Source organism: Blennius ocellaris, assembly GCF_963422515.1.
Source record: "Blennius ocellaris genome assembly, chromosome: 4".
Classification (NCBI taxonomy): Eukaryota; Metazoa; Chordata; class Actinopteri; order Blenniiformes; family Blenniidae; genus Blennius; species Blennius ocellaris.
In genome coordinates, this window is record NC_137653.1 from 16,967,682 (window position 1) to 16,981,205 (window position 13,524).

At 40.4% G+C, this 13,524-nt stretch overlaps 1 protein-coding gene across 2 annotated transcripts; it reads right to left on the reverse strand.

Moving 5' to 3' along the window:
• Nucleotides 1-2,053: 2,053 nt before the first annotated feature.
• Nucleotides 2,054-12,745, reverse strand: tgm2b (transglutaminase 2b). 2 transcript variants are annotated; one of them, XM_080495905.1, is made up of 13 exons: nt 12,613-12,745; nt 9,967-10,146; nt 8,699-8,917; nt 7,606-7,724; nt 7,024-7,152; nt 6,718-6,895; nt 6,471-6,603; nt 5,823-5,926; nt 5,479-5,718; nt 4,948-5,223; nt 4,703-4,863; nt 3,298-3,434; nt 2,054-2,513 (listed from the first exon to the last, which is right to left on the reverse strand). In XM_080495905.1, the coding sequence occupies exons 1-13, from the start codon at nt 12,620-12,622 to the stop codon at nt 2,363-2,365; spliced, it is 2,037 nt and encodes a 678-aa protein (XP_080352031.1). In that variant the 5' UTR covers nt 12,623-12,745; the 3' UTR covers nt 2,054-2,362. The 2 variants fall into 2 exon arrangements, with proteins under 2 accessions (XP_080352031.1, XP_080352030.1); XM_080495904.1 differs by having other exon boundaries at nt 6,471-6,895.
• Nucleotides 12,746-13,524: the final 779 nt, after the last annotated feature.

Below are 13,524 nucleotides of genomic sequence, written 5' to 3' on the forward strand. Positions count from 1 at the left end.
ACGGCATTGTCATCATTCATAAGATCCATGTCACTCCATGACTTAGAACTAATACTGAGTGACAGGACTTGTGCCTTTACAGCACATATTGTCTGTGAGCAAAGAAACTAATTTGTAACATATGTATGTCATCTCTGTTGGACCTTTCCAGGGAAATAAACAACTCTTAGTATGCTCGAAGTGTTTTATTTACTTTATTCTTCATTTCTACTGGCATTATATTGACATGGTTATGGTTAGTGTGCCGGTGGATATTTTCTGAAAATATCTTGTAGCTTAAAGCACATACACTGTGCACACTGTGCACTATAAAGAAAACTGGAATACATGATTTCACAAATGTGAGGGTGTGTATGTAAGGCCTGTTTCAAATTGCGTACTTGAAAGACTGTCGGTTCTTGCCACCTACTGTTGAACACAGAAAGTGCATCCTTTAAATCTCAGTTGATAGAACTGACCAGCAGAGAGCAGTACTCATCCAGTTTTCACAAGGAGTTCCTCATTCGCAAATACAAGGGACTTTAGTTTGTTTTAGGTTTTAGAGCGAGTATTATTGGATTGGTAAGAGTACTGGCTCATGAATGGGACAACACCAGCAAAATCGTGTTCAAAGACCTCTAGAGGATATTCAATTCAATTTAGTTTTATCTGCATCATGCCAGCGTCATCGTCTCATTTCACTTTCAACCAGAACACAAAGAGGGAAAAAGAATACCAACAATCCCACATGCAGTCGTGGCAACTTCCTGTTTGGAATTAGAGGTTTTATCTAAAAACAACAACAGATCATTATTGCAGCTCTCTCTCTCTCTCTCTTTGACATTGACTGTATAGTCTGTTGATTTTGGTTCATCTTTTTGTGTACAATGTACAGTGTAAACATGCACATCATTTACTGCAGGTGTATAATGTTACTTACCTATCAGGTAATATTAACAAGAAGTACAGCCAGTGTTTGTTAGGAATGACATTCATGATCTTAACAAAATGAAGCGTGTGGGGGATGGGTTTACATGAAGACATTAATAATGATATGAATAAGACTACAGTTACAGAAGATCTCTCAGAAATCACTGAAAGTTCCTCCAAAAAATGTGTGCAAGACTTTGACGCAAAGGCCGATCAAACCAAATATTTATTTGTCTCATTGTTTAAAAAAATAAATAAATAAATCTATTAACACACCAGATGAACAATACAAATGTGCACAAAAGACGGATTCATAAACCTCACAAATGTGTAAGGAAGACCAGGCCAAATGGTTCAAATTAATCTTGAACATTGTTTCATTGATGTTGATTAAAGAACTTGGTTATCGACAAAGAAAGTTGACACTGACATTTTCCTAATGTAAGGTAAATATTTAATCATTGTGTTTAGTGAAAACGTGGTGATTTTTGTGTGTTTTAAGATTGACTTCAATGAGTAGATGAATGGATGGACGTTGAGTTGTCACACAACTTAAACCCACTATAAAACTAAGTCATTTTGGAGGCTTCACAGGTCAATTTTCTAACCTCTGTAAAATCGATCGTTCCTCAAAGATTGCGGTCTGGGACAGATTTATAAGTGAGGCTGTACATTATACCAATGCTCTTGTTTTTAATGGGATATTGGAGCATTAAACCTAGTTTGAACACCTGAATCTTGTTACACGCTCTAATTACATGCTGCACGAAGAGCCCTCATCATCAGTTTATTCCTGCAGGATCTTCCCAGCTGAGACATGTGTGGCCCTCATAAGAAGTCTAGGCATGCAATACCCTCATACAACTCTGGCATCATTCCTGTGCTGGGTGCATTTAAGTTATTTAGCACAAAGATTACTCCATATTTTGCACAACATGAATGTTTGCAGGCAAACAGGACCACCTGACACAAGAAATTGAAATACTAATATAGACAATGGTATGTTTTCTGATTGCAAACAAATTTCACACACCCACAGCAGATGCAATATTGTCATCACTCGTAGTTTGTGCATGGAGTGGAAACACAGACATTTGGAACAACAGTAATTAAAAATGAAAGCATTTGGCTTTGTGTATTTAGTTACATCCATTTTATTTGTTTGACTTGTGTAAAATAGTACATAGTACATAATATCGTTTCAAAACTGCTAAAGAATACATGCACAGGTCTGATCTGCCTCATTAAACAAATAACTTTACAAGTTCACATTTTATGCGTGATAATGGCTCCACAGTCACAAATATATAAAGTAAGAAAAAGATGAAACGTGTGAAAAGATTTGAACACAAAGGCAGTGAGAGAGCTTGTGCTGGTTATTATTTGGCCTCATAGTTAAATAAAAGAGTAATATTATTGCCATTTAATGGGGCTGTATGAGGATTAAAATCCTTTATTTTCCGATGATGACGTTTCTGTAGCCTTTGATATTACACAGTGTGTTACTGTTAAAATCGACCACCAGCTTTCTGAGTCCAGTCCGGGTGGGAGTGAAGTAAACTTTTGCCTTGGCCTCTTCCCCAGGTCCCACAGAGCAGGCCAACCTGTAAAATAAATATAAGGATATTTCTTTAATGGCAGCAGGGGGAATTCATCACAATTCTCAAACATTGAGATTATTTCATGGTATGTCTGACTATTTATGCAAATGCAGCAGATGGATGGCGGTGGAGAAGAGACAGCAGGCCAAACATTGGCGATGGCCTTTAAAACGGCCTCACAGACACATTGTGAAGCAGTCACATAGCCACAAAATCAATGTTTCATTTATTTACAATTGAACTGCACATTCCACTGTTTCATACACCCCTCCCCCAAGTTGATTCTCCAAATAATATTAATAAGTGAACACATCTAATAATGATGATTGTTTAACAAACACAAGCTTGAATGAACTTGAAGAAGAAGTCTGTTTGCAAAAAACTCTGACGAGGTTCGACGGTCGTTTGAGAGAGGACCGAACGACACCAACCAAAAAGCTGCAAGGAGGCCAAACACAGGAGATGACTGGCTTCAGAACATCCTCATCAATAGTAATTATAACGGTGAAGTCCTGCTCATGTTTTCCCTCCTTTTTGATTTTACAAGTTGTTGGGTGATTTCTGAGCTGGTGTAAATCCCACTTGCATTGTGTTGCATTCAGCCAGGCACACTGCAAAGCTGTGTGAGTCCTGTCACAGTGACTTAAAGTTCAACTACTTAAACTTAAAAAAAAAAATATAATAATTATCTCAGCTTCAATCCAGAATACGGGAACTGCACCACAAGTGTGAACAAGTCATTAAATCGAATGACTTCTCATGAGGTAAAGAAGCGACTTGTAAAAACCTCTCAGAGATAGAGTGTCCCCCGGTCAGGTTGGCCCCTTCGATGCTGAAGCAGCAGTTCTCCAGCGGCTCTGGCAGAGGGTTTTTGAGACTGATCTCTGCAGCTAATTTCCGATTCTCCTTCGGTTCACCCAGGATCTGTAGAACACAACCAGCTTAGAGTAAGTGAATTAAAATATTACATTATGTGCCACAGTCTCAATGAGGACAAACCTTTTTTTTCATTAATAAAGCACAAAAACACATGCATTTATTGAAACCTCAATAAGAGAATGAGGCCATCCTTGTTGCCGTAGAGTACGAGTGGAGTTCTTTTGGTTGTTTATCATCTTCCGAGAGTTCAGTAACACTTTAAATTTCAGGAGAAAATGGCACAATGTGGGTATAGATTTTGAAGAAAATACCTAGCAGAATAATGTGATTTTATTTATTTAATATTTATTAGGTTACTATGACTGTGATGAAGGAAACATTCTGTTTTGGCAGTCTGCTTGTGTGAGTTCACTTTTTGGAGAAAGACTGTTCATCTTACCATTTTTTATTGCTTATTTAGTGCAGTTGTGAAGCTTTGTGTGCCCATGACATTAAAAAAAGTGTTATATGTAACAATGTAACAATTAGAATATGGATTTAAAGAGATGTTGTTTTTTGGGGTACTTTTCATTGGTGTTATCTTGAGTTTCGGATGGAAACTGCATGTCACGGCAATCATGTCATTGGTCCATCTTTGTTTGGAACATTTCTCCTTCTGTTCAGCATGTTTCTAAAACATCATGAGAAAAATGTTTGTGACTTGTTAGCGTCAGTATTTGTTTCTATTCACATGTAAATAGAATTTAGCATTTTTAGGAAATAGTTTTTTTTTTTAACATGGTGGGGTATCCTTTGTCGTTTTTAGGAAGAAATTTTAAAAAATGAAACTGGAATGTACTCTAACTACTGTAAAATGAAGAATAGTAGCAATGTATAAGTAATCCAGTGTCGGAATCCAGTGGTTGTGGGGTACTATCTAGAAACGTGTCTGTCTCGATAGTACCCGGCAGCCATTGAACACATCTTTGGTTCTGAAAATACAGAAACCAGCAGTAAGCAAAAGACGAGTACTGAACAAAGTATGAGCAGTGTGTAAGTTTGGAGTTACACAATCTGTGAGACTTTGCAGCACTACTTTACTTTTGCTGATGGAGTATTTTAACTACTACGAATGGGAGATACATAGTTTATGTATCCCGCTGTAAGAATACTTTCACACAGCCGTACACCTCCCAACACACAATACAAACCAGTGACGCTGATGTACTTGTAATACTCTTATTGTTTGCTGTCCAGCAGAATATTTGCCAAGTGGTCCTGGTATTTTGGCCCTTTAATGCAAGTGAGTTTTATGGTTAGATCATGGCACTCACTCGGACTTTGATTTGGGGATTCTCCAGAACAATATTTCTTGCCGCCAGTGTTGCCTCATCGGTTGTGTAGTCAAACAGAAGAGCTGCCAGGCGTATTAAATTATCATCGGTGAGCTGGCTGCCGTACTTGGAGTAGTTCAACCTCAGGGGTACTCTTCTCTCTTAAAGCACACATGAAATAAAATTCAGACTCGGAAAGAGAAGTCCACAGGTTCCCATAACCACTGCAGGGTGACGTGGCTCACCTGCTCCTGGCGAGAGCTCAACATTGAGCAGGTCTTTGAAGCCGCAGTTTCCTCCCAGGAAGCCATTGTAAGACAGAGCGCAGGATCCAAACACCAGCCGACACTTCTTCTCGCTTTGCGTGTTGTTCGTAACAACAGCGACGACGTCAAAGTCACAGCCTTTCCTCATGTCTGATGACAGCTTGATGGCGAGGTGGAGGCCATGGTTCTCCTGCTGGTGGAGCAGCTTGTTTTGGTGCTCAGCCCGTTTAAAAGCCTCGCGCTCTTCATCAGATCCTGGAATTATCGATCAAAAGCACAATGCACCAACAGAAATCCCACATTAGTTTACTTTCATGGGATATTATGAGTTAACATATTGATAAACAAGGTCCGGAATCACTTTACCTGCAGTTGCACAGAAACAGTTTACCACATATTTATAAAAACCACAAGCTCTACTGTATGATCCATATACTCTGTATCTTAGTCAGTACTGATCTAAAAGTAACACATGGAATGTGTATGAATGCTTCAACTCGTGCTTGCTACCTTCAGGGTGCTTGTAGAGATGAGTGATGTCCTCTCGATCATCACTGCCCACCTTCTTGGTGCTGATTTTCTGGCCCACTACACTGGTGGTGGTCACGTTCGATGTGCTGCCGTCTTTTTTCTTCATGAATGTGACAACGTCAGCATTGACTTCAGCAAAGACGAAGGGAGCGTCGTACTTGAACGAGAGCTCTCCTTGCTTGATGGCCCGGAGAGGAACCGGGCCACAGCAGTACACCCCTGAGGAGGAGAGTTAACAAGTAATGTGAGATCCACCTCGGTGAGCCATTTGGTTTGCTTAAATAGTAATAAATATATTTAATGCAAAGTGTGTTTTTTTTTACTTTCACTTTTCTCTTGAGGGGTGGGGTCGCTGGCCTGCCAGCCATCAAACTCAGGTTTCAGGTCAGGCCGAGTCATCCAACTCTCTACCCAGCAGTGGTAATTCCTGGAGACAGAATACAGAGCTCAGACTTGCTATTCACTACTGCGATCAAGCTGTTTTGCCTTTGTTCAATCGACTAATATGCTGCATGTCCCTATCTCTTGATTTAAACACTTTCACTTTCTGATATATCCAGGGTTTGATTTGTGAAGAAACCATGGGAGAAAAGGGGATTCACATCTTTTCCCAGCATGGTTTATTCTCTAGAATTATTATAAGAAATTATGAAAAACTGAAGTTTAAATGAAGTTTAAAAGTAATATACGTTTTGTATTTTTTGTTTGGTTTTTTTTTTTTTTTTTTTTTTTTTTATCAAAAAACATATGTCTACAACTAAATGTAACGTGAACAGGATCATTTATAATAATTTAAAATAAAGAATAGAGAACAATAATATGTTAACAAGTGTCCCCCTGGCCAAATAGCACCCCGAATATATCTTTGATGTTTAGTGTAATTTAGAAATAATCCATTTTAATTGCTACATTCATGAGTGTCCTAAATTCGTGGGGCAACAGGTGTTATTGCAGCTTCAGGGAGGTCTGACCAGATCATTTCTCTGGACTGAATGAGGTCTCCGTTCTCATTGATGTGGCGCTCGATCACCAGGTTGCTGTTCGTGTCGTGGGCAGACAGGTAGTTGGTGATTACTCGACAGGGGATTCCCAGAGCTCTGGAAACTGAAGAAGTACACAAATCCCTTTGGTGAACGCAATAAAGCAGAAGCAAAAATGTTTGTGTGCTTTTGTTTGTGCCAAGTGTTTGCCACCAAGCTCTGCTCTGAGCCATCTTACCTGAACAGCCCACTGCAGCAAACACCCAGCACTGTCCATAGCGAACAGGCTCACAGGCTTGTTTTTCCCAGTTGTGAAGAATCTCCACACTGCCCTTCCAGATCAGAGGATTCACACCCCCTTCATAGCCGTCTGTCCATCTCCCCAGCAGCACTCCTTTATCGTCATTACAGTTCACCTGCCAGGCAAAGGACAGATGAGTAAAAGACATTTTACCCATGAAGTACAATATTCTTCTGTCTACTTTTTCCAAATCAATGCAAAAAAATAAGAAAGATAAATATATCAGGAATGGAGCAGACGAACCATAGCACTCAGTACTCGAGATACATAGATGGGATTCTTTCGTCCTGCACAGTCTTTCCCAGGATTCTTCAGACATTTAGGATTCATATCCAGGATCTTTAGGCAAATGTCCAAAATTCCCCTTTCGAACTGTGTCACAACAAAGATGCAGTGATGATGAGAAGCGTGAACAAATATAAACATGGAAAATACACAACCATCACTCAACTGTTCTCTTTGAATCTTTCAACGGATGTAAATTGGGTGTTTAACTTTTCCCTGCCGTAAAGCCTTAACAGCTGTCAGACTAATCCTCCAGTGCCAGGCTTATCAGACTGCCATCACATGACAGAAAAATCTCTCTTCATCAGTCCTTCACTGTCCGCGGTGAGATTTATTTCTGAATAAATCTGGTGATTTCAGTGACTGAAATATATTTGCACACATGTTGATACCTGGAGAGGTGGATTTTTTCTTCCTGGCATCTGACAAACTAGGCAGGTGTGGCTTAAAATTCCTAACCATAATAGCACGAAGCTCATCTGACTGATCTTGTGTTACATGATGAAGTGAGGCTGATGGCTTCAGTGTTGGTGTTGGTACCTGGCCAAAGTTCCAGGGCGTTGGGATGGGATGTTTGTAGTGCCCTCGGAAGATGATGCCATCCTGAGACAAGACATATTCAGCCAAATTCTGCTCGTTGTCCATATACACCACATCCGCTGTTTTCAAGAGAGATCACAGAATAACAGCTATTGTATTAATACAGATCCTTCATAGATTCTAATCAAGGGGCTGTAATTTATTGGAAACTAAAAAAAAACCCAAACAGATTTTCTTTGCCCTTTCAAATTAAAATGACCTATAATTATATTAGTTTGCTGGATCACATTGCTCTTGGACTGATTGATAATCTGAGTGAAATTTGGCAATTGAAGGAAAGAATGACATTTAATTTTTTCTGAGTTGCCAACAGAGATGATGGCCAATTTAACCCCTAATTTAAACCATAGATCCTGCAGCACATGTATGTGCATTTTCACCTAAAGAAGTTCATGGTTCTACTTCAGACAGAACAGGGCCACAACAGTAAAGATGAAGGCTACTTCAAGCTGTGAAGAGGCGATCTCGCACAGCGAATTTAGGCTTGTTTAAAATACGACATCAACATTGTTATAGAAAATTGTATGATACCATGAGCAAGAAGCACAAAAGCCAATGTAAATTAAGAAAGGGGTCAACATCTGCTTTTGAAATGCGGCTGGTGTGAAATAAAAACTCATGCAAGTAATGGAACTAAACTGCCCTCCAACGTCTGATGCATCCGGTGTCAGTGTTCCACCAAGGTGATCAATGGAGAATCTGATTAAAGGCAAGATCGCCCAGTTCTCATCTGTATTGCATCCATCTTTATATAATTACTGCAATGACATAACTTTAAGCTACAGGTTCTACTTGCCAAGAACCTGTGGTAAATTTTACTGTGTTGAAAAACAAAGCTGGAGTGCAGATTAAAAAATCTGGTCAAGTAAACATACTTGGACCCTGCAGCAACTTTCTAAACTGTTGAGATGTTACATAAAAGGATTTGTATGAAACCGTTGAACAACTCCGATATGAAACATGATCTTCGAAGCAGTTTTGCTCTAAAATAGCTCCACTGCTCGACAGCTTGACACACGGTCTGTTTACCCACCCGGGCACCAGGGGTTAAAGAGCAGGATGAACTCGATCCTCCCAGACTGTCCCAAGGTCAGCGTGTAGCGGCCTATAGGAGCGTCAGGGGCAGAGCAGACTGACAGGGCCACCATGTCTCCGGAGGGACTGAATACGGCGGCGCTCCAGCAGGAGGTGTCGATGTTGGCAGAGAGACCAAAGGAGGCCCTGGTGCCATACTGCTCCGAGGGCTGAGGACCTGCAGGCAATGACAGCTTAGCAAAACACTTGTCTCATGGGAATTTCACCAGCAGTTGCTAAATTTATTTGAAATCTCTTTGGAATCCGTTCCCATGCGTGCGTAGCATAACTGGGTACCAGCAGCTGATTGTTTGGTCAGTTAGAAAGCGTTGCTCAACTCACCCACTTAATACTGGTGAGCAAAATAAGTGCTCTCATTTCAAATGCTGTCTCTTTATGAAGTGAGATGACGGGTCTGTTGTGAATCCATTAAAAGCCGCTTGACTTCTAACAGTTGATAACATTATCTGTGATATACACACACTTTCCTTTTGGCAGGCAACACTTCCTGTCGAAAAGATTTGCCGTTGATGGCCTGCAACAGTTGGCTTATCACACTCTTCCCAAAAACGTTATCTGACCCTTAAGTGAAGGGAAGTCGTGCCTCATTTTCAGGGTTTGTTTTTCTGGGGAAAATTATATGATGATAATGTGTGACCTGCCCAACAATAACAGCTAAGTTCAGAGGCCCTTGCAGAAATGTTGGATTTGCTGTTGGTTAACGATGGGAGCAACAACACATCACACAGTGGCTACTGAAGTAAGTTTAATGTGAAAGGCAGCAGCAAAGGAAGTGTCCATAACACTGCTGCTCCTTTTCCCATTTCATCTCTGAAAAATACCCGTGGAAACAAGGTCAGCATTGTGCTCCTTACTTCCTGAATCAGTGGACAAAGGCACAATGCTTTTCCATCATCATTAGGAAAGGTTTTTTTTTTTTTTTTTTCCAAGTGATTTATTCCAGATGACACCACCTTTTTCAATCTCAGACGTTCTTCAAAGATACCAACTTATACAAGGGGCTACTCGGTGCACGCTTTCTAAGAAATAAACAGCTTAAGTCATGTTGTTTGTACTTAACATTGATATTAGAATGCATCCCGAAGGCATCATCTACTTAAGAATCCAATGCAAATGATTCAATAATGCCTCTGTAATAAAACTATCTCAAATTGAGAGTAAATTAAAATTACAATATAGCTGATAGAAAAAAAAAAATTGCAGTACCTGTTTCTGCCACACAGTCCAGAGCACTGACTCCTGGCTGGTAGCTCCCTGAGCGAAGGTACAGGCTGATGGTAAACGGCTGTCCTCTCCGCACTATGAGACGATCTGCACCGTTGAGATCAGTGCGATGGTCCATGTTGTTGAACTCACACTCCAGGTTCCAGCGGTCGATGTTCAGAGCTTTGAATAAAGAAAAAAATATCTGGTTTTAGCATTTTAAAACATACATGCAAACCACTGTCATAATTAGATCAAACAGTTGAATTTTTACTGTGATATTCACAATTTATTTCTTGGAGCATTTATAGCAGGTTTTCTATACTTCTAATATACAATAATTCAATAAACCAAGAAAAATAGACATCTGTGTGTGAATGTAACATAACATAAAAAGGAAAAGTCCATTACTGAGAAATGTATTTTTCTAAGATTTAACCACAAAACTGTGGTGATGAAGTTTCAGACTCGAATCACTTTTCAGCGTATCTTTTCTAAAAGTCTGATGCTTCACTTGTTACCTACGTTTCATAATGACTCCATAAAGAGAAGAGTTAAATATCTGTACAGGTTTATTCTGCCACTAAAGATGTGGGGGCCTGCAGGATGCTTAGTGATTTACTTTATGAGATTATTTTGTTTGACAGGGTATTTCGCATTGATTCAATGGAGAGTAAACAGAGACAGACAGAAAGTCACTCCCTGCACACTCCCACTGCTGCTCTCTAGGGCCTGTTGTGACTAAGAGAATCTCACCCTCTGATTTCCTGTTTGGAGGAAAAGTTAGGTGCCTCCTATGTCTATTATATTTCTGCTGTAGTTCAGTCACCTATTGCGCTGCTTCATGTCATGTCAGGAGGTTAGTGCTCTTCTTATGTGTGGCCGTGACGTTAAGAAAAGTCAGAGTGAAGGCTGAGCAGAGAAGAATGTCTCCCTACTGTTTTACACAAAACCCATGGGGAATCATTCCTCTGCACTGGTCATGGCTCGGATGTTTTACTGATGTTGGCCTTGAATCAGTGTGGCATCGTGGAAAAGCTGGAAATTATAGTTCAAAACTTAAGACGGCTTTACTGTTTAAGCCATACAAACTCCCAAGTCATTATCTCACATTAGATCGGTCTTCAATATTATTTAATGCTTTGCAGACTAACTGCAAAGCGAGGCGAGAGTCTGATGAGACATAGCACCAGCTTAAATGTGAAAACTGTTACCAAGATCAATAGCATATGAAAGTTTGTGACCCTACACCTGCAGAAACAAGAAACCAATGATGGAATCGGAAGACTGACATCATCCTTTCTGTATTGGTTTGTTCAGGTCCCTGCAGTGCCATAATTGAATGGGAGGACTTGGCTCCCTGAACAGGAGAGCATGAGAATGTGCAGTTTAAGCTCAGACGCTGAGGCATGCCAGATGTATGTGATATGTAAAGCCACAGGGAAGAGATTCATTCTGTAGGGTGGCTACAATTACTTGTAGCAGCATTACAAAATGAAATCCCTGCCCCCCCCCCCCCCCCCGACCCCATCATTAGTCTTTCCATGCTTCACTCTCCCACGCTCTGCTCTCATCCCACCAGCCCTGACCCGCACCGGGAACGTCTCAGTCGCTCTGCTGTGGCCGACGTGAGCCTTGTAAGGAAATGTAAACGAATTAAGCCTGGTGACAACTGGCCAACAGCCTAAACACTGTTTTATACCTGGAAAAAAATCTACACAAACATTCAGATGTAAAAGACCTTTTCAGGATTTTTCTAGGTAACACCCATGCTGACCTCAGGGGTCCGGGCACTGGCACTTTCATTTTCAAGTGAACACTTTGTACTTGTCAGAGCGGGGAAATAGATGTTGATGATTTACAAGGATGCTATTTTTTCAAAAGGGTGGTGGTCTGATGCTGCCCAACACCACTTTGGTATTATTTGAAGCTCAAACAGACTGACTTTGACTCTATGAAAGTACACAGAGAAGTATACAGAATCGCAATAAAGACATCTTTTATTGAATAGACGTCATTTTTCCAGTCAACAAGAACGTTTTTCTTTAACATGCACGCGGTTCTACTGGACATTCTTAAGCAAAAGCAAACTATTTACAGAGGTAAGTCAGTGTGTGTGTGTGTGTGTGTGTGTGTGTGTGTGTGTGTGTGTGTGTGTGTGTGTGTGTGTGTGTGTGTGTGTGTGTGTGTGTGTGTGTGTGTGTGTGTGTGTGTGTGTGTGTGTGTCTATAAAGAGAGCAGCAGTAAACTGTTGAAAGCTCCAGCTGCTCCCTGCTGCTATTATAAGTGTTTCTCGTCCCCGAGCTACAATCATACATTTAAACGTTACAGGTTAGTCCATTTGGTTCCTCTAATGTCGTGTGAAGGGCTGCTAAAAAGTGCAGTGAAGCTGTGATAACGTTTAGACAACATGCCTGTGTTTGGTGACAGGGGATACGGCTTTGTTGGACATGCACTTTTCCGTTATATCGTCTCCAATAGTTACATGTATTGTAACGTGAACATTTGCATTGGAAAAAAGTGTTGAAATACAGATTTCATTTAGAGCTAACTTCAGAAAATTCAAGATATTGTCCATTTATTCGGAATAATATAGATGTATTTAATATATCTGCTCCATTAACGATCAATTAATATAAATCTACTTACTTTGTGCCATGGCTCTTGCTGTGGTGTATTCAGGAAATGTCCAGCTCTTGGGTTGAATATTGCCCCTTCTTGGCTATGTGCTGCTCTGGAGTGTTTTATTTGTAGTCTGGTGGTGGGCGGGTGTGAACCTCCGACCCTCCCTCCTCTCCCTCTTCTCTCCGAATGAAAAACAAAACAAAACCTGTGACCAGTACAGACAAGCGCTCCGCTCCGCGGCCCGGAGCGCAACACGCGCACTTCCGATGATTCATGACGCACCTTGCGTCAGAATCATTCACTGCAACTGTGACGATCCTGGAAGAGACGCTCGGCACAAGGTGGAAGAGAAGAGTTTCAAAACAGCGAAATGATTGAGGCTTTCTCTGGAAATGAAAACAACCACACGTGTGAGTAAGCTCTCTGTGGAAAATAACATAATGGGAAGACAAGATTGACCAAAGCAAATAGTGTGTAACAGTGTTTAACTTTAACAAATATAGCTTCAAATAACTGTGGCTGTGATGGACAACGAATGTCTAAAACAGGGGTGTCAAACACATTTTAGAGCCCAATTTGATCTTGAGTGGGCTGGAAAATAGAGCCAAAAGAACCTTGAAATTTTAAACTTTAAAGTTTTTAAAATGTATTTGTGGTGCAAAGTATACTTCATAAAAATCTCTATATTTTCACAAAACCAAACAATTATGATGCAAATAATGCTCTGGCCCAATTGTTGTGTTGTGTCCACTACTCTAAACAACTTTCTTCATTTTGTTGATTTTTTATTTATATATTTTTTGGGAAACTTTTATGATTTAGCAGGTGGTTGACCGCTGGATCTCCTGCTGGCCGTTTTTTGGCCCACAAGCCTGACATTTGACATCTCGGGCCTCGAGGTCTTTTTATTGTGGTACTTTGAAAGCAGTACTGAGG

Excerpts from the sequence above, each read along its gene's own strand:
- tgm2b (XM_080495904.1), bottom strand. Across the intron at positions 7,725-8,698 it reads CTTTAACCCCTGGTGCCCGG|CGGATGTGGTGTATATGGAC; the intron begins GTGGGTAAACAG and ends TCTTGAAAACAG. Across the intron at positions 7,153-7,605 it reads CGCCCTGGAACTTTGGCCAG|TTCGAAAGGGGAATTTTGGA; the intron begins GTACCAACACCA and ends GTTGTGACACAG.